General features: G+C 45.1%; 1 protein-coding gene across 9 annotated transcripts in view; it reads right to left on the bottom strand.

The window, feature by feature from the left end:
- The window catches only part of Prp4k (Pre-mRNA processing factor 4 kinase), a 119,613-nt gene that overhangs the window by 49,711 nt on the left and 46,892 nt on the right, over positions 1-23,010 (bottom strand). For 8 of the 9 annotated variants that reach the window (XR_016290467.1, XR_016290468.1, XR_016290466.1 and 5 more), the window contains 6 exons: positions 22,049-22,196; positions 16,518-16,655; positions 15,049-15,202; positions 9,957-10,071; positions 4,211-4,449; positions 1,354-1,559 (listed from right to left, as the gene is read on the bottom strand). Coding sequence is in view for 4 of the 9 variants with exons in the window: in XM_089580060.1 (XP_089436186.1) it covers positions 1,356-1,559; positions 4,211-4,449; positions 9,957-10,071; positions 15,049-15,202; positions 16,518-16,655; positions 22,049-22,196 (998 nt within the window). In the remaining 5 variants the exon portion in view is untranslated. Of the gene's footprint in view, positions 1-1,353; positions 1,560-3,453; positions 3,595-4,210; positions 4,450-9,956; positions 10,072-15,048; positions 15,203-16,517; positions 16,656-22,048; positions 22,197-23,010 lie in introns of those variants that run through there. The other variant, XR_016290470.1, reaches the window with a different exon arrangement.

Here is a 23,010-nt window from a genome sequence, read left to right as displayed (position 1 = left end):
GTTTTAGTTAATTTTGTGCATGCTTTGCCTTGAGACAGATTGTCTGTACATTTCTACACTCATTCAGACCAGAATAAACACAATTGGAATAATGGTCAGCATGCACAAAAGCTCATGGCGCTGGACAAGACACAACCTGAGTTGCTTACATAGTGCCTGAAATGTGGTGGCTGTTACAATTTGCTGTCACTAATGTGGTGGCTGTCAGCAATAGGGCAGCCTTTTTCATAGAAGGTCTATTAAAGCCAGACAAGACAGCTAGATATCATACGAGACAAACAATAAAATGCAACTCAACTCAAATAAAAGGCGAAAATTTTTACCATTACACATCAGATTAGATTTTAGCAGACTCTGATGATCATATAAATTTTAAACTTACATTTAATCCTTATACTCTCATTCCAGGAAGCAAATTAAATACTTAAATCTTGGGATATCGAACAAGCCAGCTTGTCAATAATGGTCCCTTAGACTAGGAGTTGGCAAAACAAAAACAAAAAAACAGCAGTAGCTATGTCAACAAGTGTTTAGTCCCATTACACTGGAGCTACCTTGATGGACAACAAAAAAGGCCACATAGGTTAGTGCCTCAAAAATAAATGCCAGCTACCCAGTCAAAGTTATTTGTTACTTCGAACTCTATAGCCACAGAATTACAGACACTGTTTCATTCTCTCCATTCCCCATGTTTCTCATGGCCTAAGAAGAAGTATTCTTTTGACACAAGCGCTCACTTATGGTACTGCAGCCATGTCTGCTTCCCCTGTTATCTTCAGCTCAGTGAAAATTTCTGCCACAAAATTTTTTTTTTATAACTCGCAAAAACATATTCTGCTTTGAAACTTCTTCCAACAGGAGAGGCCAGCAAAAGCAATTTGTACTTTCCAGCAAGTACTATCAACCATGCAAGAACTTCCCTATTCAAAGAAGGCATCAAGAAACAATCCTTAAACACACGCACGCAAGAAAAAAAAAGAACAGGGCTATGCCTATTAGCAAGTCCCTCATTAACTCTCCCCATAATGCACTGCAGGAGTAACAAACTTAATTTTCTTTAAGCACTGTTCAAAACATCAAACAAGACAAGTCCCATGCACAGTTTCCAAAGCAAACTAAATAAAGACATCACAAGCCATGGTCCCATAGAAAACACAACTGCAACCAACCAGACATGTTTCAAATATGTAGCTTCTTGAAGTAAGGCACCACTGCATCCCAGCATCCTGCTTTAAAAACCATTTCAAAACATGCAAAATACATATTTTTGTGCCCTAAACAAACAGGGACACACCAAGATAATAAAAAAAAATGAATTTTTCTATCAATGACCAGCACTGAACAAGTACTCACACTTAAATCTTGTCATGAATGAAAGGGTGGGCCAGAGCATGATTGATCGATATTCGCTTTGCAGGGTCTAGCATCAATGTCTTCTCTAAAAGGTCCTTCAGCTGGCCCACTTTCTTGACTTGGTCCTCTGGCAGCCGCTGCCGTCCAATTAACTCACTAGACAGGTCGCGCGTCTGGTTGATGTTGGTCATGACCACTACTTTCTCCTACATGATAGTAAACAAAGCACATTACTGAAATTAGCGCCAACCACTCATTCTCTGTTTGAACACCGGACAATGTCTTTGTAAGGCACTGACTTTTGCACAAGTTGCAATACAGAAAACTCGTAATAATTCGAACTTGGAAAATTTGTACTTTCTATTAATTCAGACAAATTTCAAAATTTTGGCTGGCTGGCTATATTTTCAATGCATTCTAAAGCCGCCTTATTTGTATTGTGATTTCTCTTAAATTTGGTAAATTCACACTTTTTGTCTTGCTCCAATGCTCCCGGGACCCGAAAGAGCGGCGACCGAGGTCAGATACATCAGGTTTGAGGCACCGCGTGACCTGAAAATTCAGCCCCTCCAACCAGTTACCTCAGACGCGATCAAAAGGGGGGCCGTGTCGATCGGAGTTGCCCCCTCACGGTGCAGTTTTGTTTTCTGAGCTTCGTTACCAGCCTGCAATGATCACGGCTGCCGGCCACGCTTCAGCGAGGCAAGCCCACCTGCACGCCGGTTCGGACGCTAATTGGTGTGTTGCTGGTCTTTTTCTTTTTAGAAGGCGTTTCGCTGTTCCAGCACAAATGTGCGCTCCCCTCATGTCTGTCCACACGGTCCTGTGCGTCTAAAATGCATGCTCATCACAAGCTGCTCATTGTGAGGTGAAGCCTCCTTACATGCAAACCTGAAGAGGCTTCACCATTACTGTGTCGCACCTGTGAAGGAGGTCACGAAATGCCTTACTATTTGGAACAGTTTTGCTTGATATTCCCGACAGTGGGCATGCAGTACACCATTACGGAATTCCAAAAAATCGTCATTGCCACACAGTTTTCACTTAAAAGCAGATGACTATTGCCTATTTTTCATCAATTGAATTTGCTGCGGTGTGAAACTGTTTATGGAAGTTCTTTTTTTTTGTTATTGCCATTAGATTTTCCGACCTTCGGATAAATTGTGCAGTTTTTCCAGTCCCTTGAGGTCATAATGTGGTTTTACTCCATTGCAAAACCAGTACTTCATTGATAAGTTTTTTTCTACCACACATGAGTAAACAAAGATACCAACGCCTTTCCCCTATATTTTATGCTGTGCTAAAGCTTTTAGCTGCATTTGCATAAAGAAATAGATCAGAAATACTATTTGTATGCATACATATCAATAAAGCAAATCACAATTAAGTTTTAGATCACATTAAGGTGCACTTCTGATAAGTCAAATAAAAAATCCCTGGTACCTTGAAGTTTGAATTAATGAGAGTCTACTGTACCTGCTGTAGAAGAAACGTGCTTCACATGTATAGTAATGATTAGATGCAGGCAAAGAACTAAACAATTTGCTGTCCTTTCCACACAACCACCTTGACAAATCCTAACCTCATTAATCTACCAAGGCAATGAAAACAGAGGCCCAGCTAGGAATGTTCCAAGCAAAAAGATAGATAAAGCAACATTACCAAATGTTACATCCTTCTCAGCTTATTTATCAAGCCTTGGTTATTTACACCCAATCGCAAGTTCTTCTGGTAAGCTGAGAGGTACTAGTGCTCTCAGCTTTGCCCCTGAACATGCCATCCAAAGTGAAAACAACTTGTTTTGAAGCTCATTCATAATACATTCTGCATGTCCCCAACTGCTATCAATGACTACTGCCCAAAGAATGTCAACAAATAACATTCAACCTTGTCACAAGAAAAGCTACTCTCTCACCACAGACTTGGTTGAACCATTACGTCTGTTAGATGGAACTTTCACGCATTTTTAGTGCAAGCAATTAGCTATCTGTGCTCTATAAACACCGCTGCTGGCTGAAATGTGCGTAACCTCTTCAAGTCAGCTGCAGTGAATTTGAAACACACCAACCGCACGCCTCAAAAGCGAAACTGAAAGCTCACAGGCCCATTTGTAAACCGTGGACATCATCCTCTGAAAGCTGGCAACCAGGAAAACCTGTGGCGCCACCAGTGGTTTCGTGAACAAAGCCCTACCAGCAGCTTTGCTCGCGAGGTGCAAGCTTGCAAGGGTCAGCCGTTCTCCTGCACAAAGTGCAAAATGCACCTTTCCATCTCCAAGAAATCTAACTCCTTCCCCCTCCTCCTCCCCCAGGAAATAAACTGAGTGCTGCTGCTGCTTGAAAACATGGGCAAAATAACAACTTTCATCTGTTTTATCTGCAATCTGGCACCAGCACTTGCATGATTTAATGATTTACCCGAAACAGTTGCAAAAACTGCCAACATTAAGCCCGCTGGCAACAAAATAGACAGCCCTGCTAACAACCACAATTTTTTTTTTTTTTTTTCCAGGCAGATAGCACTGCCAGTCCATGTGGCTGGCTCCATTAATTTTATCACAACCAGGTTAATTCATGACAGTGTTCAATGACTGTAACCAAGACTGTTACAGACTGTAACCAAGCAAATACCAACGCCAAATAGGCACAGAGTAAATATTATTTAAAAAAATGCAATCTGTGTGCAAGCATAGAAGCAAACATGCCACACCACAAGGCAAATAAGTTTTTATAACTGAGAAGCTAAACATGTAAGCCCTTGCACAACGAAAACCATAGTAGAAATTTATTCACACCTATGAGCTTTAATAAGCCATCCGAGAAAGGGCTAATCACATGATAAACATAAAAAAGCTTACCCGTTCTGTAACCTTGTCGACTTCATGATAGAGGAAGTTGCAATTTGCATCAAAATGCTGATCTCTGAAGATCCCTTTCCGGATAAGGCGATTAGGAAACTTTCCCTTTAGGTCCATACAGAATTTGAGCATCTGGTTATTGGATTTCCCAGGAAACATAATCTTGCCTGTGTAAAGCTCATACAGTGTGCATCCAACACTCCACATGTCAATTCCAAAGTCGTAGCCCAGGCCAAGAACTGCATGCACATTCAAAAGAAGACAATAAGATGAAATTAATTTTTACCTGCGACAACATACCGTATTTACTTGCATAATGATCACACTTTTTTTTTTTTAAATTGACGCAAATTTAGGGGTGCAATCATTACACGGGGTAAATTTTCTACAAAAAATTTTTGAACACCGAAAACGCAAACAAGATGCAGGTCAGACTTCTTACAAAAGCTACTAATAATACCCTTGTCACACGGGTGCCCTTAACAGCGGTTTAAGTAACTGTGGTTTTCTCTAACTGTGGTTACTGCTGTCCACACAGCAGACCAAACCGTGGTTACGCCGCTAAACGCGGTTATCACGAACCGAGCTTAATGACCGCGGTTGCCTCAATTTGCGTCGTTACCCGAGCAGATGGCGGCATCTATGGACAGAAAGTGCCCGTGAGCGTCAAGAGTGCGAAAAGTGCACGAGCTGGCCCGCTTCAAGAAAGTACTTTCTTCGCACTAAATCATGTTTCAAGAGCAACGCACCAAAATAGGCAGTGTGTATAGCGCCGTGCGACGGCGCTTTTATGCAGCCTTCGGTCTCGTCCAAAGGCGAAGCAACAGCTTACTGCAGCAACGTCCAGCCGTGCTCAAGCCACGCATTTTACCGCTCTTAGGCCAAAAATGTCCGGTCCCTGCCGCATCGTTAAAGTAGGTGACACGTTCGCAATGCTCGCAACACCGGATTCCGCGAGCTTACCGCAATGGTGCCGCCCACGAGCACGGTGGACGAAGGCGCTCTTGTGTGCTACTCCATAGTCGTCGCCAGGCCTAATTTGTTTAGCATCGAAGCCATAGCGGACGGCCCTTTTGAATTCACCAACTTATGTCACTGCTATAACCTCATTGTTTCATATTATAAGAAATATATATGAGCGATTTCAGCGACGCCTTAGTAGTGGAGCTGGAGTTCAAGCATGTCGGGTCAGCCGCGCAGCAACGGCGGCAGCTACTGCGTGGCTGCGAACATAAAACTAGCTTCTATCACAGTTATTACTCCTACTCGCAACTCGGTACAGGTCAGCCATCCTCAAGGACGATCCATTTTTGAATTCCCGTATCCCAGGGCTTATTACCGTATTTACCCAATTCCAACGCGCACCTTTTTTCGGGGAAAATACTTCTCAAAATCGAATGCGCGTTGGATTCGAGTGCAAACCGAAACTGCCCCATAGCTGCCCATCGTCATCGCCATTATACGATGTGGGAGCTCACTAACTGCTGGAAACATGGGAGCACGTTTGCTCGTCGTTTTCTGCGTCGCAGGAGCCGTTTTCAACCGGTGTGGCGCTTGTCATTGGTCGCGTGCTCAGCGACCACGGACCGCGTTCACGGCGACGGTATCCCGTGCACTGCCGCGGTATCCCGTGCACTGCCGCGGGCGGACGCCTCATCACTGCCGTTGCACGATCAAGATACGCGGATCGAAGAATATGTTGATGAAACAACGGTTATCGGAAACGCGTCATTTCGGCGGTAAAGTTCCAAAAACGATGAGACTCCTTTCTGTTTTGCGGCCGACTCTCTGACAGAGATTACATCGTCCGCAGGCGGGGCACGCCGCGCCGCTGACGAGGTCCTGCATCATGCCGATCTCACAGATAACAGCGCTCCCGCGCCCGTTTTTACAGTCGAAGATCTTTATCTTTCGCTCAGACGCACTGACGAAGTCATGGATGCTCCGCAAGAAGCATCGCCGTTGCCGCAGTTACGCCTAGCAGCAGACGAACCTCCCATAACCGGAGCTCTCCGCTTGCGCTTGGGGCGTTTTCCTTTATACTGATGCTTTGTCAGGAAATTGCTTGAGCGAAAATCTCGTTTCTCAGTCACATCCATAGCGGAGATAGGAGAAAAACCCGGGCAGAAGCGTTTGTTCACGTCTCGGTGGCGGCAGAACGAGGAAAGAGCGTCTGCGCCCGACCGTGCGGTGGAATGCTCGTAGCCAATGGAACGGCTCCGATCGTACCACGTGATTTGAAGGGCCAGTCGCGACGCTCGACTCGGGCGGGAAACGATCTTTTTTTTTCGTATTTTTATCAAGAATGCGCCGCTGCCGAAGTGGCTTCTCGTAGACGATGGGTAGGCCTACTTCCCCGCGAATATTCAAGAGCGGGCGACGCCGTGGAGCGAAATGCCGGGTTCCCGAAATTCGGTCAAATTCGCACTTTCGCGAGCCACCGCGAGTGCTTTAATTGTATTGTTTACTAACTTCCCATTGATTATCGGCTTTGATTTTTTTACACATAAAAGAAGAGGCTTGGGGGAATACAAAACGCAAGAAAATACAAAATCGACTTTATCGAAAAAAATCGCGGTTTTTTCACCCGCATCTCCCCTTAAAATATAAAAACGGTTGCAAATTATTTTCATTCGTGGAAGTCACATGCACGTTAGAAGCGGGGCTTGTAGTTTTTTTTTTTTTTATTATTACCAATATCGGGCGCGCGTTAGAATCGGGGCTTGAAAATTTTTTTTTTTTTTGGTGCCGTAAATTGGGTGCGCGTTGGAATCGGGGGCGCGTTGGAATTGGGTAAATACGGTATTTATGAGAACAAGAAAAGCACGGTTTTCGAACGCTGCCGCCAGGGATCCGCCGTAGAGATGTTTCCTTGCTACCGTCAGCTTGCGGGCGGCGCGGCGATATATTCAGCTGTGGAGGTAGTGCTGCCTCCAGACAGCACCGTCGGATGGCACTCTCGACACTGCGCCAAATGCGCTGCAAGATATTGAAGCGAAAAGCTTCACTAGGCTCGTCAACACCGGGTCTGGCGTGTGCCGTGATCAATTGCCGCTGCTGCCGCGGCAATTGATCATGGCACACGCAATTGATCACGGCAATTGATCACGGCAGCGGCCACCTGATCAATTGATGCAGGTGGCCGCTGCTGCCGCGGCCGTCGTCGCCGCTGCGCGCTGACTCCGTCGTCTGAGCGTCGCCGCTTCTCCTCCTCACCACCGTTTTACCCGTCGCCGCTGCTACGCGGTCGCCGCCGCCGTCCCAAGAGGAGAAGGTTCTTTCGCAAGGCGTTGCGAGAACGCGTGAGCGGCGGCCATAGAGGAGGTGGCCATCCTTGCCACTGTTTGACCTTTCGCCGCAGCCGCGCGCAGTGTACATTTGAAAGGAGGGGTATATAAGGCGCGCTTGCCCATAGAACAGGTGCAGACACTCGCCATGGAAGGAGAAGAAGAAGCAACAGTCGGATGGTGCAAGAAACACCGATCCAGAAGTGGTAGCTTGGGAGTTGCTGAAAAGCAGCGAGAGCTTTTCGCTTATCCAGGCTTAACCTAAGCTAAGCAACAGCCAATTTTTTGCAAATGTCGCTTTGCTCTGGATCACTGCATCACCTCGTTCGTTGAACTGCAGCCCAGAAGGGTGGTGAGCTTTGTAACAACATCGAAACGTTATTCGAGATAACCGCAGTCAAGTTTGGTAACCACGGTTAAGCGTAACTGTGTTTAGACTGCCCGTGATGCGTCGGAACGTGTTTGCTGCGGGATGACTGCAGGTCAACCAACAGGCGGCTGCTGCGGTAGCAGTGCGGGACACCAAAATAAAAATGGCGGCTGACAGAGCAAGATGGTCATCTGCACGTGCCATCTGTCAACAAGTGCTGACAGATGGCAAGTACGATCATCGTCGGCTAGACTTGGCACACGACAAATCGCAGCGGCAAGTTCGAGGTGCAATCATTACACAGGGAATAAAAAAATTAATTTTGACAACAAAATTCAGGGGTGCAATCACTATGCAAGTGCGATCATTATGCAAGTAAATATGGTACGGTAACTTGCACAAAAAATTCGAACTTTTTTCGCAACTTTTCCTCCTAGCTAAAAATTTCATAGCACATCTGATATCATACACGTGTGGCTAAAGAAAGCAATAACTTGCAATAATCACCACACATGTCGCTTTTATCTGTCTGTGCATCATAATCTATGATCTTCATTTCCTTTGTATACCATGCTAGGCTCCTACTATGACTTGCTTTACAAATCGAAAAACCTATAGCTTGGGACACATCTGCTACAGCCAGTAAAGCAACTGGATATTTCTAGTTTTGCCTCTGTCTCTGTGCTGAACTAGCAGGCCTAAGAAGTAAGGTGCTTGTTTTAACCAGCAGTTATTGTTGCTATAACTGCCAGATGCTATATGCAGTACAAGCCATACCAAACACCTTTACAAGCTAATGACGTAGCTGCAGAATATTACAAAATGAGGACCCGGGGTTTTCCTGAGAACATCACTATGACACTGTGGTGAGAGTTACAACAGGCGATCTCTTAGGCTTATTTTGGCAAGGTTACAATGACAGGAATAGTATTGAATCTCGATGATACGAATCTCACGGGGTTGCGAAAAATATTCGTATCATCCGAAATTCGCATCACCCAAAGCTTAAAGGTACACTGAAGAGGAATCTGAACTCGTCTTTTTGCCGCGGGAACTCGATCTACCCGTTCCTAGCATTCTTAGAAATTGCAACTTATTGCCCTGTGTGGCCGATTTCCCTAATTAAATCGAATTAATGCCCGGCTCCAGCCTTTTTTTTAAATTCTGCCTCGTACGGTGGGCGGAGTCGACCAACGCGGGGAGTGCCTTTTTAGCCAGCTCCGTGGAGGCTTTGCTTTCGCTTCATTTTGTTTTTTAGGTTTCCGTGAATAAATAGTTTCATTTGCAGATAATATAACCGCAAAATAAGCCCGCAGAAATAAAAATACGCTCGGACTACTTGCTTCTACGGACTACTACGTATTACTCCGCCGATGGCAGAGCGGCAAGCCGCCACGGGACTGGGTGAAAGGCACTCCCCGCGTTGGTCGACTCTGCCCACCGTACGAGGCAGAATTAAAAAAAAAAAGGCGGGAGCCGGGCGTTAATTCAATTTAATTAGGGAAATCGGCCACACAGGGCAATAAGTCACAGTTTCTGAGAATGCTAGGAACGTGTAGATCGAGTTCCCGCGGCAAAAAGACAGGTTCAGATTCCTCTTCAGTGCACCTTTAACAAGTATGCGGAAGCACTGGAAATGCATTTACGCAGATCTGCTTATGGCTGACGGGATTTATTTACAGCCACGGACCACCACTCACTGCCTGCTGTGCATATCGCGTGAATGGCGATCGGGACATCGGTGATGTACGGGTCGTGTGCCACCACTCAATGCTTGTGGCATGTACCCCGGAATTGGCAATTGCGATGTGGGTGAAGCTTGAGCAGCACCGCAGTGATTGACGGTGCGGTCATAGCTTGCACATTTTCACCATCCATAGTAGTGCAGGAGAGTGTTTCGGATACATCCCAATTTCTGCCCATAGTACAATTCTGGCCAAGGAATTTTGGACATTCATATCATCCTGAAATTTATTAACCATGATCATACAATTGAGACCATACTGCATAGCAAATACTCTATTCACTTCCTACAGTTATCTAACAAAATGCCATGCGTAAGTAATCATACCATCAAGATTTTTCTCACCTATTTCTGGAGCACGATAAAATCTGCTGACAAGGTACGGCGTGATGTCATTTTCAGCCACATGAGATGCAGAGCCGAAATCACAGAGCTTTAAAACAAGCTTGGTTTCATTCACCTTGAATGAGACAAATTAAAGAATGTCACTGCCAATGAACAAGAAACAATGAAATATTGAAAACAGCAGCACATCTGCCTTTTGGCGATTCATCAAGTGTGGAAGCTGGTTCAAATGAAATTACTTAGATACACCTTGAAAAATGGCTCTGCCAGTGACACACACACTCCCTATCAACAAGTCACACTCAAAGCGTGAGCAGTAGCAGTAGCAGTAAGAGAACAAAAACACTGACCATAAATGAAGTACAGTAAATGACTTAATTTTTGTGAAGACGTAATTTTTACATTTTTTGCAAATTACATGCAACTCACTAATTAATTGACAAATAATTTGGGCAAAATGGCAAATCCTCGAAATAAATGTCAAAGTCTAGGCAAAGTTTTACGAAATAAATGTCACTGAGATGCAGCCCTTCGTTCCTCTGCAACTAGAGGTAGAAAACGTAGTGGCATTCTTCGAGGGCGGGTTCCCTTGCCAATTAAAATGTGCTGTAATTTCTAATCTATTTATTTATTCATTTACATATACACCACATATATTCATGTCACAGCCGCCCCAGTATAAGGGCCACACCCCCAACTTGGCAGCCACTAATTCGAAAAAAAAAATGAGAAAAAGAGAAAAATGTCAGCCAAACGAATTGCATAATATTGCTCATGTGATATATTTCAATGGGGGCTAACAGACAGCGATAACTACCTACGGCACTCGTTACGACCACGGACGCACAGTCCTACACACCAGACTGTCTGGAGCCACAAACACACGGTGCTTCAGCACTGCAAACTCGTCTTGTGCGCTCAGCGTTCACACTGGAAAGGATGAAACGCTAGCCTGCACAAAAAGCCAGAATGGGGTACACCCATGATAGCAGCGTGTTTCCTTGCGGAACCGCATCACCAGCAGAACACATGCCACAGAGCGCCGTTCACCCTGTGTCACTAGACCTAGTGTGCTTTGCACCAAACCCACAGCGAAGGTGCTTGGAATCTAGTCCAAGTTTATCACCAAAGGTATAAGCTTGTTACCCATTTGTCATTACACTAACCAGACATTAAAATCAATGTATAACGATTTCCGCAAGGCCTTCGTCAAGAAGCGCGTGGAAAAGCAGGCGAGGCGCAGGCCACCTCACAACGACAGTCATGGGTTGCAAGCGTTGAGTGCCACTCCATACCGCTGGCCAAGCCATCATTACTCATTCCTGACTGCCAAGCGCCAGTGAAGTGATCTAGCAACCTGTTTTCCTCGGGCAGTTAATTTGCGCTGGCAGCCACACGTGCATCGCATCATCCCCACTTTCAACGCATATTTGCAGGATTCGCCAGGGGCTGCGCTAATTCATCATAAAAATGCACGCGACTGCATAAAATGAGGATGTGTAATTGGGGCTCCACTGAGTCAGAAAAAATTTATGGTAAAATGGCGGTCCCATGTAAGGGCCGCACCCATCAATACCGCGGAAAAGTGCAGCCCTTACAAGAGTATATACAGTATTGCGGTCTCTTCTCACGCCTAAGCAGGAGTAGGTACAGTCAATTAAAAAGAAAAAAATTAATCACTTGAAAAATGTTTGCCCCCGTCTTTAAGTTGAGCCGTGTTTTTAGCTGTCACTTGAGTTGTGTTGTGTGTTGTGTTGTGGGGCACATAGGCAGCTAAGGCCATCATGCGCCAAGCACAAGGTATGAAAAATGTTTTCTGCGGGATTTAATAAAAATGTGAGCTGTCACTTGAAAAGTGCTCATGACACAAAGGTTGATTGTCACCCAGAACAATACGGTATCGTACTGCATGCGTGAAACAAACACCATGTCCTGCAACGCCAAGTGTTACCACCAGTGGGGCTTGTGAGACCCAGGCTACTCTTACCGAGCAACCCGCGTCGCCAAACAAACAGAGGCAACCCATGTCACCTGACACACAGTGGCAAAATTGATGAGTGGAGGTCTTAGTGATGACAACCTTTACAAAAATGGTCATCAGCGATTGTGGGAGTTGACCTACAAGTGGAGTTGACCTATCAGTCGGGTCTCGCGTAGGCTCAGCCAAGCTACAGGCATTACGTGCTACGCACCGGTGGTGACGTTCCCGCCATGATTCATGGAGGTGCCACTTACAAAAATTACCCGGCTCACTCGCACTGGCGGTCGCTTTCCCGGATGAGCAATGGGGAGTGCGAAAGCTGACGTTTAGTGCTCCCCCAAACCTCCGAAGCATGCCTCACGCCGCAATCCATAACTGCAGCACTGCTGGCAGTTTGGTTTGCAGCTTAGTCAGCCACGTCGCACACGAGTGTAAGCCGTGAAAGTCTCGTTGTTTTGTAGCCTTTAATCACCACTTTTCTCCGGCTGCTGGTATTAATTACAACTGTGCATATGTGCGGCTGTAGTTTTTAGCTGCACGTGCACCGCGATGCTCCCCCACTGAAAATACGTTGAACCAACAGCACATGAAGCAAGTGCTATGGAAACGTTACTCGCTTGAGAACAATACTTCAAAATTTTGACTAACAAACACTCCGATCAAATCGAATTCCTACTCGACCAAATATCTGAAAGTAGTTCGGATGGCGCGAAAACAACAAAGACAAAGGAGACACGAACTACTTTCAAGATATGACCCAACTACCCCAAATCAAAGTACTTCTTCAAATATCTGAAATTATTGAATATAGTTGAACCCATTTATCGAACTTGGTGAGATCGAATTATCCCTTATATTGAACAATTTCTGAGCACTGGAAAGTTACAATGTGAACGTATAGAAAAATCAACGGATACATCGTATAAAAAGTAGCCAAACTTCAAAAAAGGTCACATTGCAGACAACACTGGTCGACTCAAGAAGCTGGCTCAACACAATTTCGGAGCTTCCCCACACGAGCAAGCAGGTGATATGTAGTGCGCCACTCAATGATAACACGTATTTTTCATCACGTAGGCGGTGGGTGCGTGGCCAATCAGCCAGAATATGCATTTTTGGCATGTTGTGCCTTTGTGCTAGTGCTGTCACAGAGTTCACATGTACGTAGCGTCATGCTGTCGTCTACGATTTCACATATTTTTCAATGCCTCTGTGTGTTTGGTTTATGGTTTATGGGGTTTAACGTCCCAAAGCGACTAAGGCTATGAGAGACGCCGTAGTGGAGGGCTCCGGAAATTTCGACCACCTGGGGTTCTTTAACGTGCACTGACATCGCACAGTACACGGGCCTCTAGAATTTCTCCTCCAAAGAAATTCCAGCCGCCGCGGCCGGGATCGAACCCACGTCTTTCGGGTCAGTAGCCGAGCACCATAGCCACTGAGCCACCGCGGCGGCAATGCCTCTGTGTGTGTGTGACAGTAGCAGCAAAGTAACAGAGCCTTCCCTTTTCAATGAAAGTGGAAATTATCAAGCGAGTCAAACGAGGTGAGAAGAAAACCAAAGTCTCCGAAGCATACAAGATTCCGAGCAGTACACTGAACACCATTTTTGAAGAACAAGGCTGAAGTTCGGGCTATATCTATGAAATAGATCGCAGAAAAGTCTTTTTAGTCCCTAAAAAGGCTTAGACAGAAAAAGGGTGATAGGTGCAAGTTAAACATTGAAGTACAATAAACCTTAGCAGAATACTGCCAAGCATGTGACCACCTAACGGGTGTGCCCTGTAATTCCACTACAGACACAATCAACATTAAATAGGCCAGGGAAGATTAGCAAGAAAGAGAGAGATGTGTATTAGTGGAGCCGGGAAATAACTTTTAGGCAGTGACACAAATGTCGTTGCAGGTACCCACTAGCAAATTTATTTTATTTATTTACAAATACTGCAGGCCCTTCTCGGGCCCTTGCAGGAGTGGATACAAAGGAGACAATACAGGGGAACAAGTTAGGTACATATATAATACAAAATAAGAATTCATCATCATAGCGGCATCGTGGTGGTAATGATGCCAATTCAGGGAAACGAAAATAGCGGGTTAGTACGGAAACAAGTATAGTTACAAAAAATATGAAATGAAAGTCAGCATCATAGCTTTATCACGGTGGCATTACTGATGAATCAATGCTACTGACATGCTGTATAAATGATTCAACTGAGTTGCAGTGTACAGCTGTCGAGGGTAGTTTGTTCTAGCTAGATATGGCCACTGGAAACAAAGAATATTTATGAGCATTAATACGGCTTATGGGTTGATGAAGTGCTTTCTCATGGTTAGTTCTCGAAGAGTGACGAAATGGTTCCTGGAGGTATGTTTCTCTTGATATGTTCAAATCACCATGATAAAGTAAGAACAGAAATTTTAGTCTTGATGTTGTTCTACGCTGTGCCAAGCTGTGAAGATCTGCTTTGTGAAGTAGGTTAGATATGCTGGAATGTCTGGAAAAGCTTGAGTATACAAAGCGCACTGCTAATTATACCGCTTTTACTACCGAGTCAGCAACAAGTTCTCTAGGTCATCAAGCATATGAGGTGAAGGAAAGGTCAGAAATTCTACAATCTAGTGGTTTCATGCTTAGTGTTTTCTTCCAAGCGCCCAAGTGGATATGCTGCACTTTCATTGCACAGTTTGGACACTGAAAGGGTGTGCCCAACGTGCACTTATCACTGGCAGAGAAATGAACAGCGCAGAGATCACTGGCTGCAATGTTAGGAAATATGCATGTAAATATATTAGCAGCTTGAAACAGCAGTAAATCCAGCTGACACAGTAGACACTGGCCATACTTGATATACTGTCACTGAAAGCCCTGATGCCAATGCCCTGCAGACCCAGACAGGGAATCTCTGAACAGTGCTAGTAAATGCAATTAAAAAATTTTCAGTTTGTTGCGGGAAAATGAGCTCTAAAAGCCATCCTCAGATTTTTCTTCATGACAAATTTTGAAAAACTAAAAACCAAGAAACAAGCCTTGATGTCTAAGCACCGACTCGAACCTTTCAAACTAAGCTACAAGGTCAATGAACAAAAAGCTCAAGTAGAAAAACTCACCAAAATGTTGTCGGGTTTGATGTCAGCATGCAGAATGTTGCACCTCTTCAAGAGTTTGAGGGCAAAAAACAACTGCTGGCTATATGATCGCACAGCTTTTATATGCAAGCCAACATCCTTGCCATATTTCTTCAGTACTTCTCTGAGGTTCATGCTAGAAAAAAAAAAAAGCACGTATGGTTTAAATCAACCCATTTGATCACATAGTGCTATTTAAAGGTAGCAAGCCAGAGGTGTCACATCTGAACAAGGTCACTGAAATATGGCAGCGTTGCAAGACACCCCTATAGCACCCACCGATATATCAATCCATGACCTCCTAAGGCAGGTCATTATTTAGACCAAAGCAGTGATCTATACTTCTCACATGTGAATAACAATTACTGAAAGATGGCAACATATCAGCAAGGAACCACCAGCAAGACTAACTGAGTGTTGAAAGCGTCAGCTTGATTCTTTTACCCTTCATACAAAGGCATTACAATCGAAGCCAGCTGTTACGTTTCTGGGTGCTGCGTTTTCCCGGCTGCTACACTTTCATGAGCCAGTCCCGTGCATGCTCTTGTAGAAACACATGCAATATAGGCACGGCTGTTACATCGCAACTGCGGCAGCGCTCCCGCATGCTATGTCACGAATGTCACCTCACAACAGTGTTTTACCATGTGCCGGAATTTTGACAGCCTATACTTAGCGTGCGCGGAGACTGGCCAAGGAATGATTTGGCCGCCTCTGTGTTCAGCATGTTGCACTCATACCGACACCGCCAAGCATACTTACGGGCGCCATAAATCTTGTGGCTGTTCCATCACAGCTGCAGTGCGAACGGCCCAAGGCACAAAACGAAACTATGCCACAGCAAATGTAGCGTGGGCAGTGCTGCACAAGATAGGTTACGTGGGTTGGCTCCGAGGCATGTTCATGCATGCTAGCCTTGTCGCCTACAGCATAAAAAACGCAAATTCTAGGTTCCACTAGACGCGGATTGTGTAGGATTGTAGCTTCTGCTGCGAAAACGGAGCAGAAGCACACACGCACGCCCAAACTTGTCCACTTTGCATAGCCTCCCTTTTCGCTTCTTCCTCCCTGCCATCGACAGCTGCTCAGGTAGAGGGAGAGCCACTGCAGGGTGTCTAGGACATTCTGTACATGCAAACGATTGCGAGAGCCACAAAGCCTTGCAAATGCTGGAAGAAGCTAATTGCCCTTACTAGAAGTAAGAACGAAATGGCAGACAAAAATGCACATTTTTTCCATGCAAGCTTCCTGGCTACTAAGTTTATTTATTTATTTTTCAAAACCTCAAATGCCCTGTGAAGGGGTTTTACATGCGCTATGTGTTTCTTCGGCCCTGTGAAAAATGTAACAGCGGGGTTCTACTGTGTTAATACACATGCAAGCACAAATACACCAACATATCCACTAGCATGCACTTTTGTCAGCAACAATGTGAAAAGAAGAAAACTTACCTCAATGGCTCAAATACAAGGCACAGATGCTGTTTGTGAAAGAAATGCCTGAACAATCTAAGGCAATGGAATTTATCATCTGGATCAGCATCATTGAGACGCCTCAGCATTTCCAGCTCTTTCAGGCCTGTACGATGCCTGGAAAAAAAGCGTGCCTTTTTGTTAAACTCCTGGAAATAGAGAACATCTTATTAATGCACAAATAATTTTACAACTGCTGCAAAAATTCTCAGGTTTTAAACATTTGAATGCACTTTTATTTCTTAAAGCTGCACTGCCCATGCAATAGAGTGCTTCATGTGACATGCACTGAAAACTTGGTACATGTGCCCACAAAAGTTTTCAGAACACCAAAACCATGCAAAAGCTGAATTTCCTCGCTTCCTAGAGGCATGGGCCGCCACTGAGGGATGCATTTTGCTGGTCAAGCAGGGAAGTGCAAATCACGCCCTTCGCTTCGTGGCCACAGGCTTAGATTGCCAAGCAATTGAGCTTTCTCAAGATTTCCGTGTTGCGAGAAGTTCCGTACACACCTATGCATCACCATTCTTGAACTGCCCACCGAGGCCAGGTATAAAACCCACACAGTCATATCTGACAGGTCATGGCTAGTGACCCAACAAAATAAGCAGGGACATTGATGCTTTTTACGTGATAGCGTACCGTATTTACTCGCATAATAGGCGCACTCGCGTAATAGGCGCACCCCTAGTTTGGGCGCGAAAAATCATTTTTTTTTATTTCCGCGCATAAAAGGCGCACCCCGAACTTGGCACTGTGATCAATACTGTATTTACACAATTGCAAGCCGACACCTCGCCACCCCACGCTCCCCAATCTTTATTTTAACAAAGTTTTCGCTGAACTGACTACTAGTCCTCACTAGTGCTGCTGCGGACCCACAGCACATACAGGGTCGTCCACTCTAAGTACGAACACGGCGCAGCGTGGCCGTGCTCCGCGGGGCGCGAGCGCATCCGGCGCGGTCGCGCATCGAAGCTCTGCGGCGCAGGCGCACACGGGCCCGGAGGCGGTGCTTCGTGTCGTCTGCTACACGCCGGTGCGCGCAGTGCTTGCTCTGCGGTGAAGCGCGCCTAACTCTCTGCATGACTACAGCGCTCGTGTGCACCGCGACAGCACTGCGGGAAAGCCCACTAACTACAGCGCGTTGTCGCTGGTTGCGCGTACAACTCAGCAGCCTCTCTTCTCAATGCCACGATTTCGGTGAAATTCAAGTATTGCTGAAAACTTGTTACTTCAGGTTTGGATTTGGTTTATGGGGTTTGACGTCCGAAAGCGACAGACTACAAGAGACGTTATAGTCGAGGACCCCAGATAATTGTCGATCACATGGGGCTTCTTAACGTGCGCTGACATCCCACAGTCCACGGGTGCCTTGCGTTTCGCCTTCACTGAAACGGGGCCGCTGCAGCAATACTTGCATTTCATCGAGATTGTGGCATTGAGAAGAGAGGCCGCTGAGTTGTCGTACGCGCAACCAGCGACAACGCGCTCTACTTAGTGCGCTTTCCCGCAGTGCTGTCTCGGTGCACACGAGCGCTGCAATCATGCAGAGAGTTAGGCACGCTTCACCGCAGAGCAAGCACTGCGCGCACCGGCGGTGTAGAAGACGACACGAAGCACCGCCTCCAGGCCCGTGTGCGCCTGCGCCGCAGAGCTTCGATGCGCGACCGCGCCGGATGCGCTCGCGCCCCGCGGAGCGCGGCCACGCTGCGCCGTGTTCGTACTTAGAGTGGACGACCCTGTACAACGACATCGCGTAGAACAGCCGCACACAGTTTTCAGGGATGCTCACTTTAAACGTCTGTTTGGAAAGCTTCATCTCCAGCCGGAAACGTTCCCGACTTAGGCCCGCGAAAACCTCTGCGCTTGGAGTGCGTACGAAAATTTAGGGACGTCTCAGTCGCAACTGCCGCACTACTCGGTCACGTCGTATTTTCCGACCTGCCGCACGCTAGCCGTGTTCGAGAGCAAACTCCCAGCCGTGTAGCTGTTAAGGTGCTTGGGCGTCGAGCTTAAAACACAGCAACGCTCCGCGGCAAAGCCATAAACCACGATGAACTATCGCGCTACCGCAGATCCCGGCACTTGACAGCAACAAAAAAAAAAAACAAAACAAAACGAGCTGGAGATGCTGATGGCGATATGGATAGCGAAAGCTCGCGGTGGAGGAAAACGTTGATGATGATGATAAGCTCTACCTCGGGCGCCCTCCGTGGGTGGCGTCTGGAAGCTCCTGTGCGCGTGTGTGGCCTCCACGATCAAGCGCCCGTTGCGCGCAGCCGGAGCCGATCGCAGAGGCCTCGGCGCGTGCATTCCAAAGGCTATTCCCGCGTGGGTCGTGGAAAGTTTCGGTGCGGCCCTTTACGGATCTTTTTTTTTTAATATTTTCTTCGGGAAAACGGGGTGCGGCCGTTTACGCGGTGTGTTCAATTTTGAGAGTCGAAAAATTTCCGGAAATTTTACCCCGCGTAATAGGCGCACCCCGAACTTTGAGCCGGATTTTCTGGAAAAAAAAGTGCGCCTATTATGCGAGTAAATACGGTATATACAGCTCGTATAGCCGAAAAGCCATCACAGTGACCTAGGATTGACAGGAAAGCCTCAGAAATGCGATGGAAATATTCTCACAGGTTTCAACTCAAAAAAGAAATTAGCTGGCATTGGGGTTCGAACCCAGGCCCTGTGTGTGCCAGGCAGGCACGCAACGCATATGCCACAAAGGGCTGTTGGTTCAAGCTTGTTAGAGGGGCACCAAGTGAACTCGTTGCGGTGTGTACGACGGTAAGATGTGATGGGGATGTGCAGTAGTGTAATAGTAATTAAAAAAAAAAAGAAGAAAAGGCGCTATCATGTCTACTCTTAAGGCGAAGCTTAAATCCTCCTAAATTTCTTTTCATTTGCTGCACTCAAAACATACGTTAAAATAGGACAAGAACAAGAACACACTGACATAAGACAGGCCAATCTTTTGCATGTGTGTTTGTGTTCTTGTCCCATTTTTGCATACCTTTCAACGCAGCAAAAAATGTCGTACCAACAAGCCTACCAGAATGCTGTTATGTAACCCTTTACCAATATGCACAAACCAGTCAAATTTGACGTCTTATAATTTAACTCAAGCTGAAAAAGATAACGCTTCTTTCTTTCCATCACACACCAACAAAAGCTTTGAGATAACCAAATTAAGGGCAGGTCTTAAAGCTAAAAACTTCTATAATTTGACATACCATAATAAAATTCCTCGTTTCCAAAAATATAATTAGTTTCAGCATATGTAATTTAGCTCCCATATTATGGGAAAAAACCTGGTCTAATTAAGTAATTTCTTACGGATCGTTAAGACACTTTTCGTCAATTTTTTGGTTGCAATTTTGGAACTGTAGCCAAAGACCAGCCATGTGGAGCTATGCTATTTATACTGTTATTGTTGTACAACATCATATAAAAAATTTCAGCATAATTATGAAATTATTGTTAAAAAAATCTGATATATTAGTCTCAGCCATCAAAAAAATATATAAGTATATAAGATTAACTTCTATAAGGCTAGCCATATAGGCAAAAAACAGAAAGTGGAGAAAATCACAATTGAAGTGCGCGCGCCAGCCATTTGGAGGCCGTTATAGACTCCTCAGAAAATGGCAGAATGTGGACGTTCTGAGAGGATTTCAGAATTGTAAGTAATACCAGAATAGGGAAAAGCGCCAGCTTGCGAACAAGACCAAGATGGCAGCCATCGGAGACACAGTTGCAGAAAGCGATAGGCACATAGTTCCGCAACATTTTACTCCAAAATCGCCATTTCAGAGCTCAGGAGACGTTAAAGATAGTATCACTTCTTTAGTAGCCAGAAGTCAAATTAGACCTTGAAACTTTGTAGGTGGATACTTTAGAGTATATTGAACCCGAATATGGCATTTTTGAAAAACCAAAATTTTCGCATTTATTTACCACTTCAAGACCTGTTGTCTCCCTTAAGTCTGAACTTATTCTATGTGATATAATGCCCAGTGTTTAGAATATGTGACATACCAATTACATGCCCTGTGATCACTACTGCATGGAGCTTAGATACAAAATTTGATGATACAAAGTTTGATGTCAACACATTCTCAGTAGACTACATTTTCAAATCAAAGTGTACGGCATGGCTGTGAGCAAGCTGTGCTAGAAAAAGGGGGACGTGAATGTGCGACTTCCAGCCATTGTCTAACTTCGTTTCGCGTTTTCTCAGAAATGTTTCGGGGAAAAAAGACGACCTGCTACAGTGGCTCAGTGGTTAGGGTACTCGGCTACTGAGCCAGAGAACCAGGGTTCCAGCCTGGCCGTGGTGACCACATTAATATGGAGGTGAGAACGCAAAAGGCACCTGTGTGCTGTGTTATGACAATGCCCGTTAAAAGATCCCTGGGTGGTCTAAATTAACCCAGAGATCTCCACTCCAGCATCCCTCATAGCCCATGTGTCACCTCGGGACATTAAACGACCACACAACTTAAAATAGGAAGAGATTTGTTGATAAAAATTCTTCATAGCCTCTGGGCCTTTGAGTGTTCTCTTTCACACATTTGGGTCAGCTGCACAAAATGGACTAAATGATAACTGTTGCTGAAAAGTGACATATCGTTTTTTAAAACTTTCGCGGAACTAACAAAATTTTGATATTGGCTTTTGAATGTGGGTACCTTGGCTAGCATAATGTGGAGGTTACGATTTGTTTTCGTCCATTCGTACATGATTTGAGCGTTAACAGATTAGGCAAGAAATTCTAACACTTCAGATAAGTCACATACAACATTTTATTTTCTTACTCAAAAGTAGGCAAGCAACAGAAAATGGTGGCAAATTTGAAGACAAGGAGTGAAACAGAATGCAGCTGATCCCCGAAAAAATGACTTCAGAACATGGGACCTTGTCATGACTTCGCTCTCTGAGCAAACTAAACAAATCTTACCACTACTGAGTTTTTCTCAGCATTCTTCATCTCTTAATATGCCATGATTTTAGTCCGAAAACAGGCCACTTTCAGAATGCTAGAATAAAAAACAATCACTGCCACAACTCCCACCTTAACCCTGAAACTTTTTTTTTCCTTACGTCAGCGCACACCTGATTAAATTAAAAGTAGTTGAGTGAATGTCCCTACAGGGCACTGAACGCAGCCACAATATTATGCAAAGTCTTTCCCAAGCTACTGATGCATTTCTGCATTAGCATGGCCCAGAAGTACATACCTTTTTAAAGTTCCACACATCATATATAAGACGAACAATGCGCACAGGCCATGTCTTTTAAAGCTGTCCACATTTAGGTGCTGTTTTCTTGCACATAAAAAAAGATGTGCTTTTATATACTGTCCATTTTGATGCTGTAAATACTTTTTTAAAATGAATTGTGGCTCAAACCCTCCTGTGGCTTCCATCAGCCCGATTAGTAGCATGTGAAAAAGGAATTATGCGACAAAAACAAGTACTTGTCAAGTAGGAAATACGGAGATGTGGACTTACATTACTTCATTGTTCCGTATGATCTTCACTGCAACATCCTGATTGCCTCGTGCCATATCCCTTGCCCTCACAACGTTGCTGAAGACACCTTGACCCGTGTAGCCATAAACAGTGTAACGAGTGTCCAGCACTTCACCAATGCGAACCCCTGCATTGTGAGGAAAAAAATGTGACCATCAATCTATGAATCCAAGCGCACTCATCTCAAACTAAACACAAGAGTAAAGTGTACACAGTGAATTTCCGTTTACTAGTAAGTGGTTTTATCTAACACAAAAACATAACCATACACAACATGTGCACCTACCATACTCACTGCTGCATCAAGTGTGCGAGCACTCCTCCAAATGTAAGACATGCACCATCATTGCAATGTTCAGGTTGTGTGGGAAGCTCACTTGCAGAGTTTTAGTCGGTCATTTACTAAATTCATGAGGCCATAAAGGCTAAAAGAAAAAAAGAGCTCCCAGGCTTTTCACCCTCCCTTGGGGAAAAATGTGACAGCAACAGCAGTACTGCAGCTCCCCCCCGACCGTCACGAACAAGGCCCACTACAGGGCCCACACAACCTGGGTCTACTACCTATAGTTGCTGTAATGGCCCATGCCATTACAGCACACCATTACAGCATCCATACTGCTATTGTGCCATGCTGATTTCCACTCCTGTAAACATTAATGTCACACATTTTTACTGCCCACCTTTCTTATCGGGCACACCACAAACCTAAACTACAATCACCAGTCAAAGGCAGCACCACCAAGTCCAGTTACAATGTATGCAGGTATTTATGTATTCAGGGGACGAACTGGCATTTTCAAATTTCCCTAGTTAGTCCAAGTCTTCCCAGATTCATTTGACCAACATGCTCAGTCAAATCTACAATAATGAATAACATGATGAAAGTCAAGGTGGCTTGGTGTAGAAGCTAGCTAAAGCATGTGTGGCAGACTGTGTCGATC

This window comes from Amblyomma mixtum, chromosome 3 (assembly GCF_055824585.1).
Source record: "Amblyomma mixtum isolate Tamu chromosome 3, ASM5582458v1, whole genome shotgun sequence".
In the NCBI taxonomy this organism is placed as follows: Eukaryota; Metazoa; Arthropoda; class Arachnida; order Ixodida; family Ixodidae; genus Amblyomma; species Amblyomma mixtum.
The sequence above is the reverse complement of the archived record's forward strand: the minus strand, read 5'-3'. Positions and strand labels throughout refer to the sequence as shown.